Source organism: Ylistrum balloti, unplaced genomic scaffold (assembly GCF_031769215.1).
Source record: "Ylistrum balloti isolate Yb309-2 unplaced genomic scaffold, AGI_CSIRO_Ybal_v1 Utg371740, whole genome shotgun sequence".
Lineage (NCBI taxonomy): Eukaryota > Metazoa > Mollusca > Bivalvia > Pectinida > Pectinidae > Ylistrum > Ylistrum balloti.
Window position 1 is genome coordinate 337,305 of NW_026782874.1, and position 23,608 is coordinate 360,912.

The following is a 23,608-nucleotide window of genomic DNA, read 5'->3' on the forward strand; positions in this document are numbered from 1 at the left end:
GATATTGTAAAACATTTTCAGGGGAAATAACTTTTTTTTTCTCTACTGAAAAAGTACACAGGATATCGTTACCATACAGCATTCCTGTACAATTTTTAATACAACTTCAATGATAAAAAAGAAAGTGTTGGGATAAAAAATTATTTCAATCAAATAATTTAATTGTCCCTTCCTTTTGGAATGATTTGTCAATAGATAAGTTCTTTTATAACTGATGAATTCAAGAACACATAAAACAAGAAATCATTCAATGTTCAATCTGAAATTTTCACATTCTGGTCATTTAAATCAACCTAAACAGACAAAATTTTTAATAGGATTGAAATAGGAAAGTACCAATAAATGATATTTCAAAATTAACCTTTTATCTTTGTATCTTCTTGAACATATTGTAGGAAATATAATACATAACTGAAAGATAACTGTTTTTGAATTGATTAACAAGAAAACTTTCCAATATTTCACACCAATCAATCAACAATACTTTGGTTATTCACATCAAAGTGTAATTTCATCTTAAAACAACACACATATACTTATGAAATTAAAAGTTACATTACACTACTGGTGATATATGTTGTCTAAAACAGAAGATCTTAACATATCATGCACATGCAAAATTTAAAATTCAACTAAAATCACTGAAGTTTGATAAAACATCTCTAAAATAAAAGAAAGAAATAAGAGCTGTACAGAAACAGTGTTTCATTATATTGATCAAATAGATCATAAATGTTCAAATCAACACAACAATCTGATACCATAGTAATCTGCAGTAAGCCCACCCACCCGTATATCAAGCTGTTCAGTAGCAATCGTTGTCCAGCGTTCAGCCAACCTGATAGATATTACACTACATTACATTCAATCACTCACATACCATGTTATATACTTAAAAATATCCATTAATATCGCAAGAGATTGATCCCACAGGGATCTTTTTGCCCAACATTGTTTGATTGTCATTTGCACTTTGAAAGTTTGATCTTATCCCTTCTGTCCTTTGATTTTATTCTAATTATTGAATTTAAAAATTCCTTCAAGAAATAGTTATAATAATCTTAAACTGCTGATTCCAAGAATCTGTCAGCTATTTTTTGTTTTTCAAATCAACTGTAAAATTAGAAGGGCATAATCAGAGACCAAGAGGAATTTCAAGAAATAGCAATAACGAACTTTCATTCTAAAAATCTAAGATTGCCATCTGTCAGCAATTTTGTTTTTTTATCAGTCCCAAACAAACGAGCACAACTAAAAGACCAAGGGATGATATAAAACGTCACGGTCCAGAAAGTCAAGATATCAAGGGTGAAGGTCCAGAAAGCCAAGATATCAAGGGTGAAGGTCCAGAAAGCCAAGATATCAAGGGTGAAGGTCCAGAAAGTCCAGATATCAAGGGTGAAGGTCCAGAAAGCCAAGTTATCAAGGGTGAAGGAGGTCAACTAAGATAGGATATCAGGGGTGAAAGTCTAGTAAGTCAGAATATCAAGTGTTAAGGTCAACTAGGATGGTATATCAAGGATGAAGGTCCAGGAAGTCAAGATATCAAGGGTGAAGGTCCAGGAAGCCAAGATATCAAGGGTGAAGGTCCAGGAAATCAAGATATCAAGGGTGAAGGTCCAGAAAGCCAAGATATCAAGGGTGAAGGTCCAGAAAGTCAAGATATCAAAGGTAAAGGTCCAGAAAGTCAAGATATCAAGGGTGAAGGAGGTCAACTAAGATAGGTTATCTGGGGTGAAAGTCTAGTAAGTCAGAATATCAAGTGTTAAGGTCAACTAGGATGGTATATCAAGGATGAAGGTCCAGGAAGTCAAGATATCAAGGGTGAAGGTCCAGGAAGTCAAGATATCAAGGGTGAAGGTCCAGGAAGTCAAGATATCAAGGGTGAAGGTCCAGGAAGTCAAGATATCAAGGGTGAAGGTCCAGGAAGTCAAGATATCAAGGGTGAAGGTCCAGAAAGTCAAGATATCAAGGGTGAAGGTCCAGGAAGTCAAGATATCAAGGGTGAAGGTCCAGGAAGTCAAGATATCAAGGGTGAAGGTCCAAGAAGTCAAGATATCAAGGGTGAAGGTCCAGAAAGTCAAGATATCAAGGGTAAAGGTCCAGAAAGTCAAGATATCAAGGGTGAAGGTCCAGGAAGTCAAGATATCAAGGGTGAAGGTCCAGAAAGTCAAGATATCAAGGGTAAAGGTCCAGAAAGTCAAGATATCAAGGGTGAAGGAGGTCAACTAAGATAGGTTATCTGGGGTGAAAGTCTAGTTAGTCAGAATATCAAGTGTTAAGGTCAACTAAGATGGGATATCAAGGGTAAAGGTCCAGGAAGTCAAGATATCAAGGGTGAAGGTCCAGAAAGCCTAGATATCAAGGGTGAAGGTCCAGAAAGCCAAGATATCAAGGGTGAAGGTCCAGAAAGCCTAGATATCAAGGGTGAAGGTCCAGAAAAAGAAGATATCAAGAGTAAAGGTCATGAAAAAGAACATATAAAGGATGATGGTCCAGGAAGTTATGATATCAAGGGTGAAGGTCAACTATGATGGGATATCAACGGTGAAAGTAAAGTAAGTCAGAATATCAAGTGTTAAGGTCAACTAAGATGGGATATCAAGGATGAAGATAAAGGAAGTCAAGATATCAAGGGTGAAGGTCCAGGAAATCAAGATATCAAGGGTGAAGGTCCAGAAAGCCAAGATATCAAGGGTGAAGGTCCAGGAAGCCAAGATATCAAGGGTGAAGGTCCAGAAAGCCAAGATATCAAGGGTGAAGGTCCAGAAAAAGAAGATATCAAAGATGACGATCCAGGAAGTTAAGATATCAAGGGTGAAGGTCAACTAAGATGGGATATCAGGGGTGAAGGTATAGTAAGACAGGATACTGGTGAAGGTCCAGTAAGACGCGATATCAGGGATGAAGGTACAGTAAGACATGATAAGAAGATATGACATGGGATTAAAGATCCTGTCTATGTTTTTATGCTCAATAAAACAAAACAACATGGCTAAGTGTACAAAATGCCCATTACTGTGCTAATTTAACTTAAAAAGTAATAGCACCATCCATTTCCTATAAGAGTCAGAAATTGGCATCATAAAATATATGTAACGTCTTTCCTTATATCTCCAAATCTGATTTGCTGAATGATACATCAATAAAATCAATTGAATGGTCCTCAAACAAAGATAACTACCATATTATTTTGTAATATTATGAAATATTTACATTACAATTTCTATCTTAATTCTCAACTGGCATGGACACCGTGCCATTTTTCGTGTGTATAGTCTAGAGGTGTTTTCAAAAGCAAAAATTAATGTTAGTATATCTGTTCTTTTATGATATGAAACAAAGTGAATTGATTTAGATTGAAAACATTGATGAAATACATTTATTTTTCAGAAATGTATATTAAGTTACATTTAAAACATTTTGAAAAATAAGCACTTGGCCACAATATTTTGTGTCAAAAATATTACATTCAAACATATACCAAGAATGACATTAACTTGTATATCATTTCCATCTTGTAGTTGTGTATATTCTCACAGTAGTTGTTTGTATCCTGATTATAGTGAATGTAATGAAAAACCTCTGAACATGTTTTAACAAATTTAAATGGTTTACTGATTGTGCAGTTTGTGTCATAATGCTATGTTCCAGAGATTAAATCTAGTCATTTATCTTATTATGAGTATGTTGGTATAGATGTTTTACAACATCATGTTGGTGTTGCCCATCACAGATCAGTTTCCGGCTGTTTAACTTGCATCTACATTACAAGGATGCAACAGATCACCTTTATACTGGAGTGGCAGAGATGCAAGTCAAAAGACATGCCCCAAACATTAGATGAATATGTTGACCAGCGTTGAAAAATAACGTTGTTTGAAATTTATTGAGAACAAAATCTAATATAACAATTCACTGAATATTTAATACTTATATCATTATACAGTATATTTTACTGCTAAATGACATTTGGAGATCGACCAATGACAAAATATTGACGTAGTTTTGCATCAATTGTTACATTCTGGTTAATTACTCTACGACAAATAAGTTTGATTCTTATTGCATATAATACAAGAAAACCCCAATATACAAGAAAAACAAGTAAGCATAAACACACAGCATGTGGTGTATTATTTGCTAGTTGTTCCTAGGTCGCACAGGGCACCAAACAGTGAAATGTGCACAGACAATACTCTATGTAAAACAACTTTGCATGACATTACATTTAACGTTGGGAGTATTTTTTTTAAAAACAAAATATGCTTGGATGTAACATGGACTCAGATTCTGAACTGAATGTAACACAGGACACCATAATTGCACCTGGTAAATAAAATAGTCTGGAGATAAATTTTTTTTAGAAATTATTTTGAAAATCTTACTAGATATCATTTATTCACTGGCAATACACACTAAAGAAATGTAATCTCATCTATTAGTACCCTAAAAACCTTGTTTGATTGCAAAACTGGTGTCCTGTTATGTCTGCTAATTATTTTTGTGAACAAAACTTATTTGATGGCCGAACACTGAATTTATAATTATTTTCATGGCAATACTGTATTTACTCGCTATTTATTTTTCATGAATTAGACAAGAAAATGTACTTGTAAAGGAAATATATTCTCACATGAACAGCCTTTGGTGTCCTGTTACATTGAGAAACTCTACATAAACAGCTGTATTTTCTCCATCATTCAAAGCAGAACAATCTTCTCCTTTATTAGTCAGGATGTAACATCATTTTATCATTTTATGTGAAATCTACCACATCATGGTGTTCAACAAAAATAGTTGTCCTGAACGTAACAAATATTTTTGATGCCAAATTCAGACTCATATATATATTTTATATATACACAAAAAAAGTCAACAGTACAGTAAATAAACATTTTCACTAGATATATTTTGTAAAATTTTCAATTTTGTTTTTCAATTTGTTTCACTTAGTACAAAATATTGAATTCAAATCTTTAAATTTCAATTTGTAAGACTATCAACATTATATTTTCACAATTCAACAGTATTGTAATATTAGGAGAGTAGGGACATTTTTAAATTGGTAAATTGATCTCCCAAAATTCATCAATTCATTATTGGAATAGGACAATAATTTTAAAGTACTAAATCCAATGACAAATTAACACTAGACCCAGATATATAAAACACCTGCCTTTCATATTCCAATGAATTGGAATAATGGGTTATCATCAATATACTGTGGAGTCATACCCTTCCTGGGAAAATGTTCAATGTTACTGTCAAACTCGGGGAACTAATTGAAATCTAACATCATAATACAAACAACAAATATGAAAAGAAAAAGACTCAACCTGCCAAGCATGTTTTTAATGGTTATTATAAAATCATAAATTTCCCTCGGACAAAATTAATTTTATTGTTGTTGCTATTCATCCAAATAAAATTCAAATTTTGTTTGGTAGTGGATAATTTGGCCTACAGAATATAAGTCACACGTAAGGCAAAACTTTGCATCTGAATAAATGGATATCTTTATTCAATCAGTCAATTTTTCTGTGACATTTGAGGACTTTGAAAAGAGAAACAATGCTTGACAAGTACATAGATCTAGGCATTCATACACTTACTTGAATATAATCTATGCCAGATTTTATAGGAACCTTGAAGCAAGGAGGGTGGTAAAGTTCAGACTTACATGAAGCAACTTTTCATGATAACATGCATCATAATTTGATTACTGAAAATGTGCTATCATTAGTTGCGCTTTCAAAGCTCAAAATTATTTTTTTGAAAGCTTAATCTTGAAATGTATATTATAGCAAAGAGAAGATCACATACCTAGCAGAAGAATTGCAGTTAGTTTGCAGGAACTAGTGTGTGATAGTAGGCAAACTTATGTATAGAGTTAGTAAAGCTGGTAATTCAAGATAGAACAAAGATTTTTTTTTCTTTTTCAATTTTTCAAATTAAATCACTAAATAAGAAGAATCCTAATTTCACTTTTGCACATGAAAAGAAGCACTTTATTAACTGCAATCCTCAGAGAGAGAAGTCGCGAGTCAACGTCATTAAAACCACACCTACAATAGGTACAGTACAAACAACTTCTTAAACTGGTGTACACTAGTATAAATCTATAAAATGGTGTCTGTTCAAAGAGACAGATTACTTACTGAACACATGTCCTCACTGTGCTGGTCATCAGGTGTCTTGGGTGGAGTGACTGGGTAACTCATACTAGATGGTAGAGAGTCTGTACTATTTTCTTTTTCTGAGTCAGGTTCAACCCCTCCAAGGCACACCATCCTGTCCATATTTTCAGTTAACAGATTCTTAAGGACAGGAGCCCGACCCTGTGGTGTCAGCTCCATTATCTGCGGCTGAGTATTATTATTTTTTATACACAAGGGCGTGGAAATCAAGGATGTGGACCCTGTAGTAAAGGGCTTTGTTACCATGGATATACTAGAACTGAAAGGAGGCTGCTGTGTTGCGTTAGACTGTGGCGTTGATGACAACACTATCAGCTTTGGCGGATTGTGGGAAGTCATAACATTTTGCATTGTTGTGTGAGTTTCAAGCCTTGGCATTGTGTTGCTTGGGCTCCCCATTAGTGAGCGAGGCAGTAGAGAGCGTAGGCCTGTTGGGGTTGGCATAGAGCCGGGTGGGGTATTGAGCACAGTTATTAGGGTCTTGCGAGTGTCCTCCAGCTTCAGCTTCTTGCCTGCAGGAAATGATAGGTATAACAGATGTGAAAATTCCTTTAATCGTTATTATATCATAGAAACTTTTACCAACTTTGCTTATCTAAACATATTTATAATACTTTCAACTTAAGTACACAATTAGAAGCAGATAGTGTATCTCTGTTAATCATTTTACTGTCAATTTTAGAAATACAGGTAACATATTATGCATTTCAGATAAGGAAACTCTCAATTGTGTATCATAAGGTTCATTTAAACAAAATGCACTACAATCAATCTTCTACATCTCAGCTTAACAATTTTGCTTTCTTGAAAATTCCCTTCTTAGATTTTAACCTGAATTGCCCATTCTCTGAATTTAGTCTTACAATTTCAGATATCATCAGGTCATTACCAACAATATGTAAGTCAAATTTTATAATTTCTATGATGCCATATTTTTTTCTGTTTCTGTGGTAGTTGTTAATAGGAATACAAATGATCCAATGTAAGTACAAGTCACTCAGGCTCTCTGGGTTGCTCTTTTCACACTATAGCATGTAATCTGCATCCCTCCAAGAGTTAAATTCCATTTATCTCAGCATTATCTTATTTTTATCTATATTTGCATGCATGGTGGTGGACTAAATAAAATGGAAGATACTTTTTAAACGATTCGACTGTTTGATAGTTTTTGTCAACAGACCTAATAAACCTACTGCAGACTTGATGCAGAGAAGGTTAGGTTGGTTTTATTTTACATATGAACTAGTATGAAAAGATATTGGTTCCCAGATGTACTCTGTACTAAGCTTGTGACTGGTAATAAGCACATTCATATATACTGAGTATAATCCTAAACCAATTCTATTTCATTGTCCTGTAATAAGCCCATCCCCTGACATCAAATAATAATATACTGGTCCCCAAGGCTTATTGCATGATAAATATGAAACAGTCCAAGCTGACTAACCGGACTGATGCTGAATGGCGGACTGTGGGGTTGACATGGGATTGGCACGGATCGTCACTTCCTCATCAGAATCATCATCTGCCAAAAGAACAGATTTAACATTAGATCAAGCATATATAAGAAAACATTACACTGCATTTCTGTTTGAGTTTTATTTTGTTGTTGTTGTTGTTGTTTTCCCTAGATTTTCTTTTCAATAATTGGTAGTTTAACTAAAAAAAACCAACAACTTGAAAACCAATACAGCTAAGGTGGTCTTAAAAAATATCTGAATCCAAGACCATAGCTACCACATTTCAAGAAATGATGCTAAACTCCTTGTGTAACAAAACTAATGGAACTAGGTGGCAAATGCAAAGTTTTTGAAACAGAAATGAGACAAAGTCTCAGCCTGTGAATTTGAACCGTCCATCACATAGTAATATGATTAAGTATGCAAACCTTCCACTTTTTTCCTTTTCCTCGTTTCATCTGGATCTATTTTGTGCGCTGCAATTGAAATAATAATTGTCCTGATTTCAAATTTTCAGTTATGGAGTCACACACTGTCAAAATTTATTATTGTATAATATAAAGTGATGTTAGAATACTACCTCTTGAAATAAATAAAGTGCTGTAATAAATACTTCTTTTTAAAACTAAACTAAAGGTTCATATATGTATATGTTGTACTGCAGTGGGAATCTAAACAGTTACATTAGATAGGACAAAGTGAAAAAAGTTCCAAACGAAAGGCCAAACTCGTGGGATCATACATACAGATAGTACAATGATATGCCTCCACATACCTACAACCAGGAATCAGTATGTAAAGTTAAAAGGAAGGAATCTAAACTATTTCATAACACTGGCCTTTGACCTTGAAATATGCACCTAACATGACTTTTGTTTGTATGTATTTATATGTGAGCATGTTAATACTTCATTATACTTACAAGATGGAGTATTCATTACGATTGACTCAGATACCTGAAAGAATGGAACAAATTCTATATCATACCATACACTGTGAATTGATTTTCACCATATTACAATATATCCATTACCTTCAATGAACAAGAAACAAAATGTTTTCATAGCATTGTTTTTTGCAATACAACATTTGGTAATTAACAAACAAAAGTACAAAACAGGACACTAAATTTATCCAATGATAAAATTTCCTTCCAGTTTTTCATAATGCAATAAAAAATGTGATGATGAAATCAATAAAGCAATTGTGAATATAAGATTGAATGATGTATCTATGACAAACAAAGCCACAGCTGAAAATGAAGGTCATTATTTGTGCTAATGGCAAGAAATCTAACGTTAATTTACAAAAAACAGAACTTTGTCTCTGAAGAATGAAAACTATATACTACCATTATAGATATAGCATATTAGCTGTAAAGCAGAAAAACTGACCCACATGACAGAAATACTAATTTACATTACGTAACAATGGACCAAAAGGAATAATGTATTTCTTTTTCCATTTAATAAGCATGAAGTCATATTGGATTGAAATCTCATACAGTGGAACTTCTCAAAACCAACTATGGATGGGACATGAATATTTGGCCAGTTTAAGGAAGTTAAGTTTGTAGAAGTGAAGCAAGTTGACCAGTCTGGACTTGGATAGAATCGAACTGATTCTGTTTTGTACATTACATTAACATTCTGTTTCCTTTCAGCATTTAATACACTGCACGTATCCAACTGACCACAGAAAAAAGCTTTATAGGATAAAACTATTTTGCTAAAGTGAAAACAGTGATACTATATGAGACGCTGTCTTTGGACGAAGAGAAATATGTGCATTGTCCAATAATCTCAGTAGTAACCTTGCATACTGCCTGACGTTGCCCAAGTCAATATTTGACTTGTCTGAAAGTGTTACCTACCATGATGTAAAGACATTAATTACTATGGAAATTTTTCTTCTAATAGAGTACTTGATTAACATACTCATTTGGTATGTATTAAATATCATTATTCAGTTATTGGAAAATGTGGATGCCAAATTGAGGATTTCATAGTCTGTGTAAGTACTTATTTTCACTTTATCTATAGTTGTTTCTCGCTTTGGTGAAACAATGGACTCGTTCGATACCGTTTCAATTTGAGATTAGAGATAACTATACTCTATGTTTATTATAATCCTCCCAATCAGGATAGGTATGGTGTACAAAGCCTACCTGTGACAGGTGAGGTAGGTATGGTATACAAAGCCTACCTGTGACAGGTCAGATAGGTATGGTATACAAAGCCTACCTGTGACAGGTCAGATAGGTATGGTATACAAAGCCTACCTGTGACAGGTTGGATAGGTATGGTATACAAAGCCTACCTGTGACAGGTGGGGTAGGTATGGTGTACAAAGCCTACCTGTAACAGGTGGGGTAGGTAAGGTGTACAAAGCCTACCTGTGACAGGTGGGGTAGGTATGGTGTACAAAGCCTACCTGTGACAGGTGGGGTAGGTATGGTGTACAAAGCCTACCTGTGACAGGTGGGGTAGGTATGGTGTACAAAGCCTACCTGTGACAGGTGGGGTAGGTTTGGTATACAAAGCCTACCTGTGACAGGTGGGGTAGGTATGGTGTACAAATCCTACCTGTGACAGGTTGGATAGGTATGGTATACAAAGCCTACCTGTGACAGGTGGGGTAGGTATGGTATACAAAGCCTACCTGTGACAGGTCGGATAGGTATGGTGTACAAAGCCTACCTGTGACAGGTGAGGTAGATATGGTATACAAAGCCTACCTGTGACAGGTCAGATAGGTATGGTATACAAAGCCTACCTGTGACAGGTGGGGTAGGTATGGTGTACAAAGTCTACCTGTGACAGGTCAGATAGGTATGGTATACAAAGCCTACCTGTGACAGGTGGGGTAGGTATGGTATACAAAGCCTACCTGTGACAGGTTGGATAGGTATGGTATACAAAGCCTACCTGTGACAGGTGGGGTAGGTATGGTGTACAAAGCCTACCTGTAACAGGTGGGGTAGGTAAGGTGTACAAAGCCTACCTGTGACAGGTGGGGTAGGTATGGTGTACAAAGCCTACCTGTGACAGGTGGGGTAGGTATGGTGTACAAAGCCTACCTGTGACAGGTGGGGTAGGTATGGTGTACAAAGCCTACCTGTGACAGGTGGGGTAGGTTTGGTATACAAAGCCTACCTGTGACAGGTGGGGTAGGTATGGTATACAAATCCTACCTGTGACAGGTTGGATAGGTATGGTATACAAAGCCTACCTGTGACAGGTCGGATAGGTATGGTGTACAAAGCCTACCTGTGACAGGTGAGGTAGATATGGTATACAAAACCTACCTGTGACAGGTCAGATAGGTATGGTGTACAAACCCTACCTGTGACAGGTCGGATAGGTATGGTGTACAAAGCCTACCTGTGACAGGTAGGATAGGTATGGTGTACAAAGCCTATCTGTGACAGGTATACACACCGGGGGTGTAAAGCTTACAATTGTCACTGGTACCACAGGTGTGGATTCCACGATCCGCTGGCTGGTACTCAGGTCTTGATCGTTAAGGTAAGGCACACAGATCTAGTGCAGTATACATAATTGAGAGGGATCGGTGCTGGGAGGGTTTTTATTACTATAATTTCGTTCAGTTTCAAGAAGTGATGGGTTTGGGAAGGTTTGGTTTGAGGAAGTTGCACTGTACTTTATATCAAACTTTTAACTAACTTATAAATTTCATTTTGATATATTATCCTATGAAAACCCAACATTTATTTGTTATCAATCTATTTTGATTCAAAACAAATGTATTGTATGCAATGAATATGGGATAATCCCCCTAGATACATTTCTAGTACATACCTGGGTCTCCACTTCCAGTTCAGATTTTATGTGGTTTCCCAGCAAATAATCGTCCATAGTTTTACCTTTATGCAACTCCTTTCCAATTTTATCTAACTTCCGGACACATGTTCCCTTTGTGCTTCGTGTACTACCCAAAATATTTTTACTTTTTGGTGTGGAATTAGAATTCTTGAAGATGTCCCATACACATTTATTGCTGCCATCTTTGGATGCTTCTGGACTTGTAACAACCATGGAATTAGTTGACACTTTATCACCTTCACCTACATTACAATGTTCATTATGGAGTTCAGCTTCCAGTGTAATGGCAGTTGGTTTGTCATCAACATGTGACAGCACTGATGACTGTTCCTCTACACAAGATCCATCGTCTACATCCATTGCAGATGCATCACTTTCAATATCCTGACTCTCGTTTATGTCTACATTCATTTGATAATCTATACTATCATCACAATCTGAACCTTTAGTGTCCTTTCCACTTTCAGAGTCATTTTTCTTTTTTCCTGTTTTACCTTTACGAATCTCATTGGGAAGTTTATAACCTCCTAATTTCCGTTTTCTTCGTTTATAAGGAAATTTCTTACTTGGACTAGATAGAATAGGTGGTGAGCGTTTTGAGAGCTTTGGAGAAGATTTCTTTTGTAAATGTTTATCATGAAATTTAGAGGGACCTGCCCCCTTATGCTTGTTTTCCATTTTACCTAATCTGCTTATTTTCTCCAGTGTCCGACTATCAATTTGGATAGGATTATCAAAGTCGGGTAACTTTACAATGACATTGTTTGGAAGCACCATGTCACGTTTTTTTGCAGATGATGAAGGAAACCCTGACTTTCGGGCTTTAGGCACAATTGTTCTGGATTTATTTGACATTGCACTGTCTGTCGAGTCCAGAGATCGTTCCTCTGAACTTCGACAACCTGAGAGATTACCTAATGGACTTTCTAAATTTCGCTCTTCAGAGCTTCGTGCATTATCGATGAACGAACGCTCCACAGAACTACGGGCACTTGAATTTGCATCTAAAGAATCCTTTTTTTCAGTGTCACATGGAGGGTTTGTAGTGTCTGCTGCTTCATCTACAGAAGAGTGCACAGCAACTTTTGATTCAGAACTAAGTTCAATGGTCTGACTTTCTGAGACTTTCAACGAATTTTCTAAAATATCAGATTCCTCGACACATTTGTCTTTCAGAGTCTCTGTCAATGTCATGGAGTCTTTCATGTTACTTTCACCTGTGGCAGTTTCCTGAATGCTAGAATTACACTGTACTTTATCTATAGCAGTTTCGATCTTTGTGGTGGGATCTGGAGATGAACTCCTGCTACCATCAGAAATCACTGTAGTACAGCTGCTAAGTGCAGTGCTCAATGGAGTACTACTCCTACTATCGTCTATAGAAGAGGCTGTACCCGCAACACTGACTGGGGTTCCGCTTCTGCTCCGTGTGGTGACTGGAGTTTTGCTGCGGCTTCTACTTGTCCTGGTGCTTACAGACCCTGAAACTGTTTCTAGATTTTCAGTAGGCCTTGTACTTGGTAAATCTGCCGATACTTCATGTACTTCTTTCGCCTGCATGTGACCATTTTTATCACAGCCTAATGACAGTGGCACAGATTTGTCAAAAGAAGAGGAAATGATTTCTGTGTTATCAGAAGTTTCACTTGAATTGTCTTTAAAGTCTTTTTTAACTTGTTCTGTAGTGTTTTTGGCATCTGTTGTTTCTACAAAAGAAACTGGAACCATATTCCCATTAATAACTGCCTTTTTCTTTAGTTTGTCCATATCAATTTCCTGTACATCAATTTTAGGAGCTGCCACAACACCAAGTCCAGCTTCTTTAGTGTCTGTTCCCGTGCCATCAGATTGGTATCCATTGGTAGTAGTAGTATGACCTGAGGATATATCAGCTACCTTTTCAGTACCTGTTTCATCCACTAGTCTGTTACCATTATGGACCACTTCCTGTGTTTTCATTTTGGCGAGAGCTTCACCCTCCTTTCCTCCCGCGCAATCCACATTCAAAGATTCTCCAATGGGGGCTGCATTCTGTAACACAAAACCATGATATGAGTTATACTAAAAAATATTAATTGTAAATACATATAAACAAATGTTATACTGCAATATCAATGAATGACAACAACACAGAAACTAGAGAAATCAGTGATTACATTGCTCATAAAATTCTTGTCAACAAAATGATAAATATATATTACAAATTCACAATGATGAACAATGCTTTGGATACACTGTATTTCAGCAAACTTTCCCCTAATGGGAAAAGATAATTTTTCATTTCGTTAATTTGTTCTTTTAATTCTTGAAGGGTGGAAAATTGCAAAGTTGAACAAAAGTGAAAATTTCTCAGTTTATTGTTGTCATGAGGTGATTATCTTTTTCTACAAAAATCTCAAAATTTTATTGTCAGTTTGATGAGATAAAAGTCTGTTAAATGGCTGTAAGTACATGTAACAGGTGGGGTAATATTGCATACTGATGTAGTTGGAAGTAGATAATTAAGTTGGCAGGAAGAATGCTGACATAGGGATTCTGGGGGAGGATCATAATTTTAAGATCCCAACAATTCACAACTGGTGAGCTTAAACTTAACAAGTAATACTGATATGCAATATTTACAGAAAATATTATTAAGTTTCAAATATGCTAATATACAAGATACCTGTATACTAAAGCACACAGCAAATGTCATCATTACATTTACTAATCAATGATATCAGGAGAGCTTTCTCCAACCTATTGGTAATTAGGTCTTATTGATATGTAATATCTTATCCTTCCTAATATCTATGATCATAAACATTTCCATTTAAACAATCTTTGGGGAAATAAACAGCTTTTCTAATATCTATCATAACCATTTCCATTGGAACAATCTGTGGAGAAATAAACAGCTATTCTAATATCTATCATAACCATTTCCATTGGAACAATCTGTAGAGAAATAAACAGCTTTTCTAATATCTATCATAACCATTTCAATTTGAACAATCTATTTCCATTTGAACAATCTGTGGAGAAATAAACAGCTTTTCTAATATCTATCATAACCATTTCCATTGGAACAATCTGTGGAGAAATAAACAGTTATTCTAATATCTATCATAACCGTTTCCATTTAAACAATCTTTGGAGAAATAAACAGCTATTCTAATATCTATCATAACCATTTCCATTGGAACAATCTGTAGAGAAATAAACAGCTATTCTTATATCTATCATAACCATTTCCATTTAAACAATCTTTGGAGAAATAAACAGCTATTCTAATATCTATCATAACTGTTTCCATTTAAACAATCTGTGGAGAAATAAACAGCTATTTTAATATCTATCATAACAATTTCCATTTAAACAACCTGGAGGTGTCACCAACTAGCTATCGTGATAAAAGTGATAATGGATTCTGGTTACTACCATCTCAAGCCATGTGTGAAAGAGCATTTAAATCACTGATCTAAAAAACATTTGCATACATTTTTTTTATGAATATGAAATTTTGTGCTATTTTTCTTTAAACATATTTTGCATTTCAAATGCTTTAGCTCCTGAAAATTTATTTAAAAAATTTCCAGTCCGATTTAAATTCCACTTCTTTTTATAATGTGAGCAGGACATTGTTTAAGCGGATAGGTCTCCAAGACAGAAATATATCAATTGTTGTGCAAGAGATACTATCGCCACAATACAATATTCACTCTAGTGACATGTTTAGAAAGATAAAGTACTCTCAGTCAAAATGTCTTAAGCTTGGAGTACTTATTTCCTATTGCATAAAATATCATTTTTTTTATACATGTATCTGTTACAATGTATCAATGGTGTGTTGTTATTTTTACCCTCTAATCAAAGTCTTTAACATTTTAAATTTAACAAAAGCTTTGTCAACTTCAAAAATTGATCCTTAATATAAAAAAAAACAGATTTCTCACCTTCTAATCAAGATATGTTAATTTTTCCCCCAATCAAATTGATACACAAATGACCTAGCATGGTTCCAAAGCTTAACAAACTATGCAACTCCTGAAGCACTACATACACTAGAACTATCAGGGACCTCATAATTTATGAGCCAACACATTTATACGGTACAAAGAAAACATCTAGAGATTTGCCATTCATAACGTCCTTTTTATGTACAGCACACTGTACTGGTTTTCCTGTCATGCTGTATATTAACCTCTTCCATTGCAGAAGTTGACAGTCAATTGCCCCAAGTACTGGGCTAGCGACCCAATAAACCAGATATAGCTGTTCTAATAATTACTCCATCTTTCAGCCAGTGATTACAAAGCAAGGCATAACCACCCAGATCAGAGTACGAAGGGATTGACAAGATTGATGCTTTTAGTGTGAATACTATATAGGAATGAGTCATTGATGACTGGTATAGTTATCACTCAATTCTGTTAGGAGTTACTTATAAAGTGCCGGGACTATATCAACTATTATAGAAACTTGCAGTACAATATGCACTGAAGATAATTTGCAATTCTGAAATAGATCTAGTGCAGGTTTTTGATACTTTTGGTAAAATGTGTCATGAATATTTTTAAAAATTTGAATATTTATTACCAATACAACTTACCATCTTTGGCTTTTTTGTTGATTAACATACAAGAAAAGATGTGCATAAGTACTATTGTCAATCTTAGAAGTGTGCTTAACATGTTTTTGTTATGACATTAATTGAATGACCAATCTGATAATTACCTACAATTCTATTGTTATACAACAGATCATATAGCCAACAGATTTCAAACACATGTATAAAGGAAGAAACAAAATCAGATATTTTCAGGGTCATTCTGCTTTTCTCAAGGAGAATCTGGTCATGTCTTTGCCATCCTATATTTGTACATGAAGACCTGTTTTTCCAAACTTTGTCCTACCACACTGCCACTGTCACACAAAATGAACATGGGAGTCTGTAGGACTTAAATATAGCGACACTTAAAGGCTATAATTCTACAAAGCCCAAATACAACACTGACAAACACTGTCGAGCTCTACTGAGACAGCATGTAAGGCTATGGATTATGATTGAGGTAACCCAGTTCTGTCCTCCATGGAGAAGTGCCTCCAGATAACCCCAGTATGTCTATATATAGCCTAGAATAACAACATTTACATATCAGTACCAAGTATTATGTACAGGTACACACCAGCAATAGCATGCTAAGAACACTATATAGCTCCAGTGTAAATGGTCAGGAACCTTACATCCATGACACATTCTAACAGACATGTGTGTAGTTGTTTTATTTCTTTTTTTGAAGATTTTTTTTTCAAAGTTAAATAATTGCTTAACGTCCTATGAATACATGCATTTTCAAGATTTATTATCAAAATGTAACCAAACTGATACTTTATGAAAGATATATGTAAAAAAACACTCACTGGAGACATTGTAAAATTTCATATTTATACCTTTTAAATGGCATGTTATTACACAACTGCTCTAAGATCTCTCTATATGGGACATTGATCCAGAATTATTTCAAATTTCATGTGTATTTGCCTGTGAATGTGTTGGATATATGCAAGTCTGTATTGTGTGCTTATATAACCTGTACAAGTGTACAGACCACGAGGATAAAACACATCTCCCCGTCACAGCTACTTAATAACATTAATTCTACAGCCAAATGAAGTATCAACCAATCAGTGAACCTTTAGTATACCTAGTTGATTAAGTCTTCATTGCTTGAAAAATCCTCAACACAATGTGGTCAAAATTAATTTGTGAAAAATATTTAATTAATTAATTTACTGATGGAAATGATAAAATCTGTGTCAAATCATTTTTTTAATTATTTCTAAATTTACAGTAAGCTGAATTTGAACTAGTGAATGATTTTATTTAGTAATATAAATAAAATATTTCCATGATATTGATAAGTTACACATATTATAATTTGTTATAAGGGATGGATGTAAATAGGGGAAGAATTTCAACTGACCTGTTAACTGTATCATAGGTATTGTGAATACTAGATTGAAGATGGCTACAATAGTATCATTACAGGTCATAGATTAATATAACAATACATTAATATTAGACATTAGAATGATAAATATAAATCAAAACTTTATATGTTATACAACAATTACAAAACAAGCTATCACTTATATTAATCACTCTTGTTGGCCCAGATGGAAGTGCAAGAGAGGAGTCTTTCTGTAAGAGGAAACTAGAATGCGCAGGGAAAACCCATGTGGTCGAGCACGCATTCATACCTTTTCACGTTCATTTCAGCAATCAAATCCTAGACAGCTAAGTGAAAGTTGAGTGCTTTCTGATCAAGGGATGATAAATTATGATTGTACAAGCTTCAAAATCAAATATCAATTCACCAACACTGAATGTTTGATTTCTATTTGTTTGTTATTGCTTGATGTCCCATTAACAGCCAGTCATTAGTGTTTTATGTATATTGGCCAAAGTATGAATTCATTTGTATAAATAAAAAAAGATTTTATTTGGTTCCTACATCTAAGAAGTAATAATCTAAAGGTTAAATTCAGTAAAAGCTTCAGTTTCTTTTCTGTTTGGGATTGGGAAAATTTTTGCCTTCAGATTTTTTTACACAATTGAAGACCAATAAATGCTTCCTATATCTCCACCAACAAAAATTGTAGCATGTTCAAGATCAATATGCATTATTCCCAACATGTTAAACAAAATTTGAGAAGTTTATTTACAAATAAAATCTGAAAACTTTAGTCATTCTGTTAACTGATATATCATTGACTAGAGCCTTGCACCTTGAAATGGTTGACTGTCCTGTTAAAATTCTTTTTCAGTTAATGCGGTATACATGTAGGAGTACATTACATTTCTGTTTCCAATATTTCAGCATTCAGATTGTAAATCTGCATCAAAAGGTCATCAGTGAAAATCAATAAGGTATGTTATCATATGAACATTCTGGAACAATGGAGTATAAATAGGAATGATAAGAATAGACTGATCTATCATTTCACAAACAACACTGAAGATTTTAAGTAGATCTAAAGATCTAAAGAGAAAGGACTGTGCAATTGTTAATAACAAGATTTTTGAGGTTATAGAAGGCCATGATATGACTAATACACCCACAGTCCTGCTCTCTATAAGAAGGTGTGTATTGTAGGAAGCTCCAGCAAGACATGTGGCTTACCGGCAGGTGGGTGTTCATTCACTGGAACAGCCTGCCTGATGTGACCTTCATTCTAAGCACTATAGACATATTGCCAGGGCTCTGACAGCCACACAAGCTAGGCCTTACTGTATAGCCAATATTGTCAGAATAGCCTAGTTCTAATTCACCTCCAATCGGCTCTTTCATTATAGGTAGCATTTTACTGATAACATTTGTTAACATGTAATACTGCAGACTGCATGATAAAAAGCCCAAAACTTGATTAGAATCCAGTAACACAGATCACAGACATAATAGATCAAAAACAGCTTTGCCTATTGACATTAATGAAAAAGAGTAGGATTACTAAATTATCTTAAAATTCACTTACTTCTGTAAAGGAAACATGGTCCTATCATTCTAACATTGCTATTTCTGTTCTAAAAATTGCCATTAGTTGAGGAAGCTGTAAAATTGGTTTCAAGAATTACAGAACATATACTACAGTGACTTTACAGAATAATTCTGTTTCACCATCATTCACTATGACAACAATTTTTAAATTCAAAATTTTAATCACCTTTATACCACAGAGTAGGATGTACATGGAAATTTACAGGAATTATATTCTCTGACTATGCATACTATTAAGCCACCATCACATCTAAACTTCAATGTTTAAATGTCAATTGGTTAGTTTCAATACCTGCTATAAGTGTAAAACACAATGACATGAAAAGTTAGGAAAATATACACATGGAATTGTGAAAGTATGAGCATGTGTTTGCCAAAGAAATGCTTGCAGTATTGTTACACAAACACAAATATAAAATGATGTTAATCATATGCAGGATAACTTAATACTGAAGGTCATTAAATGCTCAGTCAGTATTGCATTCTTCCTAAAAAAAAATCATCCAAAGAATATTTTATGAATGGAAATGTATTCACATTTTAGTTCAAATACAGAAACAAGAATTTGCATCGCTTTGAATGGAAAAATACAATAATTGGGTCCAAATGGAATTTGAAATATTTCAAGCCCAGAATAGTATTTTGGTGTTTTTTTAATATCAAAAGTAATTAATACCTTTAACAATATCACTAAATTGTGATGATATTGTAAGTTTTATTAATGGTTTATGGCTAAAATTATGGTAAAACAAGTGTCACCAAATCTCTTTAACAATAGTTGATGTTCTGATCAAGGAGGTTGTAGGATAAACAATTTCAAACATGTTAATAGAGAAATGTGAAAAAAGGAAATATTCATGAAATCTACATTAATAATTCATTATAACACTGAATATAGCATTAGTATGATAAGCTGGCTTTCTTCATAAAGCTAATACTGTAGTTAACTTATCACTGAAATCAATATAACAAAGTCTGAATTTGTATCAAGATTTAATTGAAATAGATATTGATGTAAACTTTCAATCAAGACGACTGGAAATGATTTTAACATATATGTTCAAAAAATAATTTTCCCAATGTTTTCCTAGCCTTTTTGAATGTTGTCACTTATTGGAAATTGAGGATGTTTTGTATGAGAAAATTGAGAAATCAGCGAAAATATAAAGGAAATAACAAAAGCTGGTTTTCATGTTCATGCAAAATATGAGATTAACAAACTTTTGTAAAGTTTCCACTGGGTAAAATAATCAACATGCTATGCAGCCCAAAATATATATGCAGGAAAAACCAGTGTTTACTATCCACAAAATATACTGTACGGTAGTTCATTAACTAGAAATATGATTTCATACCGTTTAGTGAATGGCATCTAGAAACATTATGAAGTGAGCCAAAAATATGTCTTTCATATATTCAGATCCATCACAAAAACGTTGATTTACCTATTACATCAATTTCATTACCATAGCTCAATTTGCTATTTTGAATCAATGCTGACATGCTTATGATATTTCAATAAATATTACATCTGTGCTACAGGTTTACAAGAGAAATTACATTTTCTTTCTATTTTTGGATGGGGACTATGTATCCTGTGTGTGTTTTGTTGATTTTTTTAATTGGGGATGACAGTTACTTGGTGCCTTTGGTATGATCGAGTGAAACCTCACTACTAGCACTATATAGCAGGGTGGTCTGAATAGCGAGTATGACCAAGTAGACAGACTTCTAAATATTACCACTTTTCTCCTCATTTTACAATCATTAAATTAATATGTAAGTTTTAAGATATTAAACAAAAAGTAACAGCATCTATGATTTAACAGATGTACACAGTAGATTTATATACACCAGATAACTTTGTGATGGGATGGTGATTTGATGAGCAAGATGAAAGTCAATGCAAAATTGGTCTTTGGGACTTTTTAAAAAAAATGGTCTTAATTGTGAACTGCTTTTAATAATGCAGTACAAAGGCACAAAGAAAATATATTTAGGACTGAAAGAAAGTGGTTTTAATAAATTGACGGTCTTAACTTTGAAGTGGATTTCAAGCAAGGTTTCTCTATATTCCTGGTTTGGAATTTGGCAATTTGGAAATAAAATTGTGCTTTCACATTTAGAATTGATTGTTTATTATAAGAAAAAAATGTATCTTAATCTGATCAAAAAAGACATTTTTTTCTGAGCCTGTGAACAAACAAATGACTAGTCTTTGTTGAGTGGAAGACTAACGTTTAAATGTCTGGTACCAACTTTTTGACAAAGCTATACTCAAATCACTGCACAACTGCTTCATCATCCACATGTTAATGGAGGAATAATTTGATCATACAAACTATATGATGGTCAAATTGGTAACTTGTGGACTGGGGTTCTCTTTTTGTTGTAAAATTAATAAGAATTTAAAACATTTACTCATATTCAGTCATATTACCATCAAAACTAACATTTAGGACATCAACCTGTAGCAAAGATGAACATGGTGTATATCATATATTCAAATTCAAAGTTTGTGAGGAAATATCATCTTTCATTTCATAAATTAATACATGTATTTAACAATTTTTTTGTAGTTTTTTTTTCAGTATCTTTGCTGTCATTGTATCATAACAGTTTGATATTATTGTCCATTGAATATATTAGTCATTTCACATGCCCAAACTGTACAGTAATGTTTGCCATGATCCATCAATGGTAAACTCATGTACATTTCCTGTTGAAATATTTAGAGCATGCTGATGCACAAAATGAACAGAATGAAGTTGATGAATTTAGCTTCCACAACTTATTTCTATTCTGCCTACAAAAGGTGTCATAATCACCATTAGCTATATTTGGATTTGAAACATTGAAATGACAGGTAACAACTACTAAACATACTGTCAATATAGGAAATGCTACCAAGCATATCAGACATGCGATTCTTATAATTCATTATCCACTGATGGTACGACTTCCCTGATGATAACTACAAGTAACTACAAATCTCAAGATTTCACTTTAGTTAGTGGAGTGTTCAAGAGGACTACACGGTTCTACCATATGACTCTATTATAGACATTTGCATTATATGACTATGTTTTTCATTTTTAACAGAATTCTATGAAGTTGTTAGAATTGCTACCACTCAAAACGTTTGGGATCTGAAGTGATTCCAACGAGTTAATATGAAAAAGACAATTCCAACACAAAAATGGTCATTTCAAGTTTCTTAACGCAAGCATCTGCGAACAGTTTCTTGGAATGTTTTATCGTTTTTCAAGTTTCGATTTTTTCATGCTAAAATGTCTTACTTTTCATTCATCTTGTCTGAAAATATATTCTACAGATTATTGTACGATTTTAAGCAACTGTATGTTAAAGTTGAGAGTATAAGTCACCTTACCAGCATTGACTGGTGGAAATTTCCCCTTAGTCAAGCAGTAGAGTGCTTGGCTAGAGACAGCAGGGTTGCTAGTTAGAACGCTGGCAGGGAAAAGGCATTTTTATTACCCCTTCCTATATATCACAAGGATTTAAAAATGGTAATTAGAAATAAAGTTTAGTTTTTTTTAAAATAAAATGAGTTTAGTATAAATTGTGAAGGTCATAATTGCAACAATTGTCTTTTTTAATCATTTTTCATTTTTCAAAAATTCTTGGAAATGATCGTCCTAAAGGAAATACATTTAAGTACTACTGGTAAATGTTAAGTATTGTTCTAAACTTTGCACATGTATGTTAAAAATATTTCAAATCAACATTTATCCCTGCAAATATGTACAATTGCTCTTGAAGTGAACATTTATACAAGGTAAATAATGTTTGAAATGTCAACGAAAAATATGCATTGCTCTATGTTCATAACTTTAAATACTATTGCAGAATATCTATTTGAGAAACAACACAGCTCATATATGTTGATATTTCTTATGTGATTAAATGTTTTTTTAAGTCTACACTCCACTTGACACTACACACACGCATGCCTACATATGATATACCGGTATTACAAATGGGTGTACAATACACATAAGTGCGTGTAGTCACTGTTACAAACACGTGTTCGCGTTTGGTAAACTGTGAATGCGTTAGTAATGAAACTTACAACAAGGACTATAATTACTTGACAAGGCACGTGTGCAGTGATGACGGACATTGTCGACAAACAATAATCACCTATCGCATCACCATAAACTTCACGTTGCTTTTGCTGTTGTTTCCTGCTCGGCCGAAAACAGCTCGCAATGGCAACACGAAGGCAAAGAAACATTGGTGACCATGTGATTATCACAAATAAATAACAAATAATAAACAATCGGAGCAGGCACACGAGTTGGAAGATGTGTCGCCTGTCTACACGTATGGTCAGAGCAAACAGACAGACGACATATTGATGATGAACACCGTTCGCACTGCTCTACTTCCTTTGGCGAGACACCGAGGAAGGTTCGGGTCACGATGTAAACAATGTCGACTTGGACAAAAACATGGGAGTATTGGGGAGAAAATGATATACAGCACCCCCAAGATATACTCATACAAATGCATCGTATAGTCATATTCACTTCACAAAC

At 34.2% G+C, this 23,608-nt stretch overlaps 1 protein-coding gene across 1 annotated transcript in view; it reads right to left on the reverse strand.

Moving 5' to 3' along the window:
• LOC132563463 (uncharacterized) overlaps positions 1-22,356 on the reverse strand; it is a 39,970-nt gene extending 17,614 nt beyond the window's left edge. The window contains exons 1-8 of the mRNA XM_060228222.1: positions 22,346-22,356; positions 21,619-21,645; positions 11,482-13,540; positions 8,583-8,616; positions 8,089-8,136; positions 7,648-7,725; positions 6,162-6,712; positions 5,616-5,648 (exon numbers count right to left, since the gene is read on the reverse strand). Of these exons, the coding sequence (XP_060084205.1) occupies positions 5,616-5,648; positions 6,162-6,712; positions 7,648-7,725; positions 8,089-8,136; positions 8,583-8,616; positions 11,482-13,540; positions 21,619-21,645; positions 22,346-22,356 (2,841 nt within the window). The remainder of the gene's footprint in view (positions 1-5,615; positions 5,649-6,161; positions 6,713-7,647; positions 7,726-8,088; positions 8,137-8,582; positions 8,617-11,481; positions 13,541-21,618; positions 21,646-22,345) is intronic.
• Between the last annotated feature and the right edge of the window lie 1,252 nt (positions 22,357-23,608).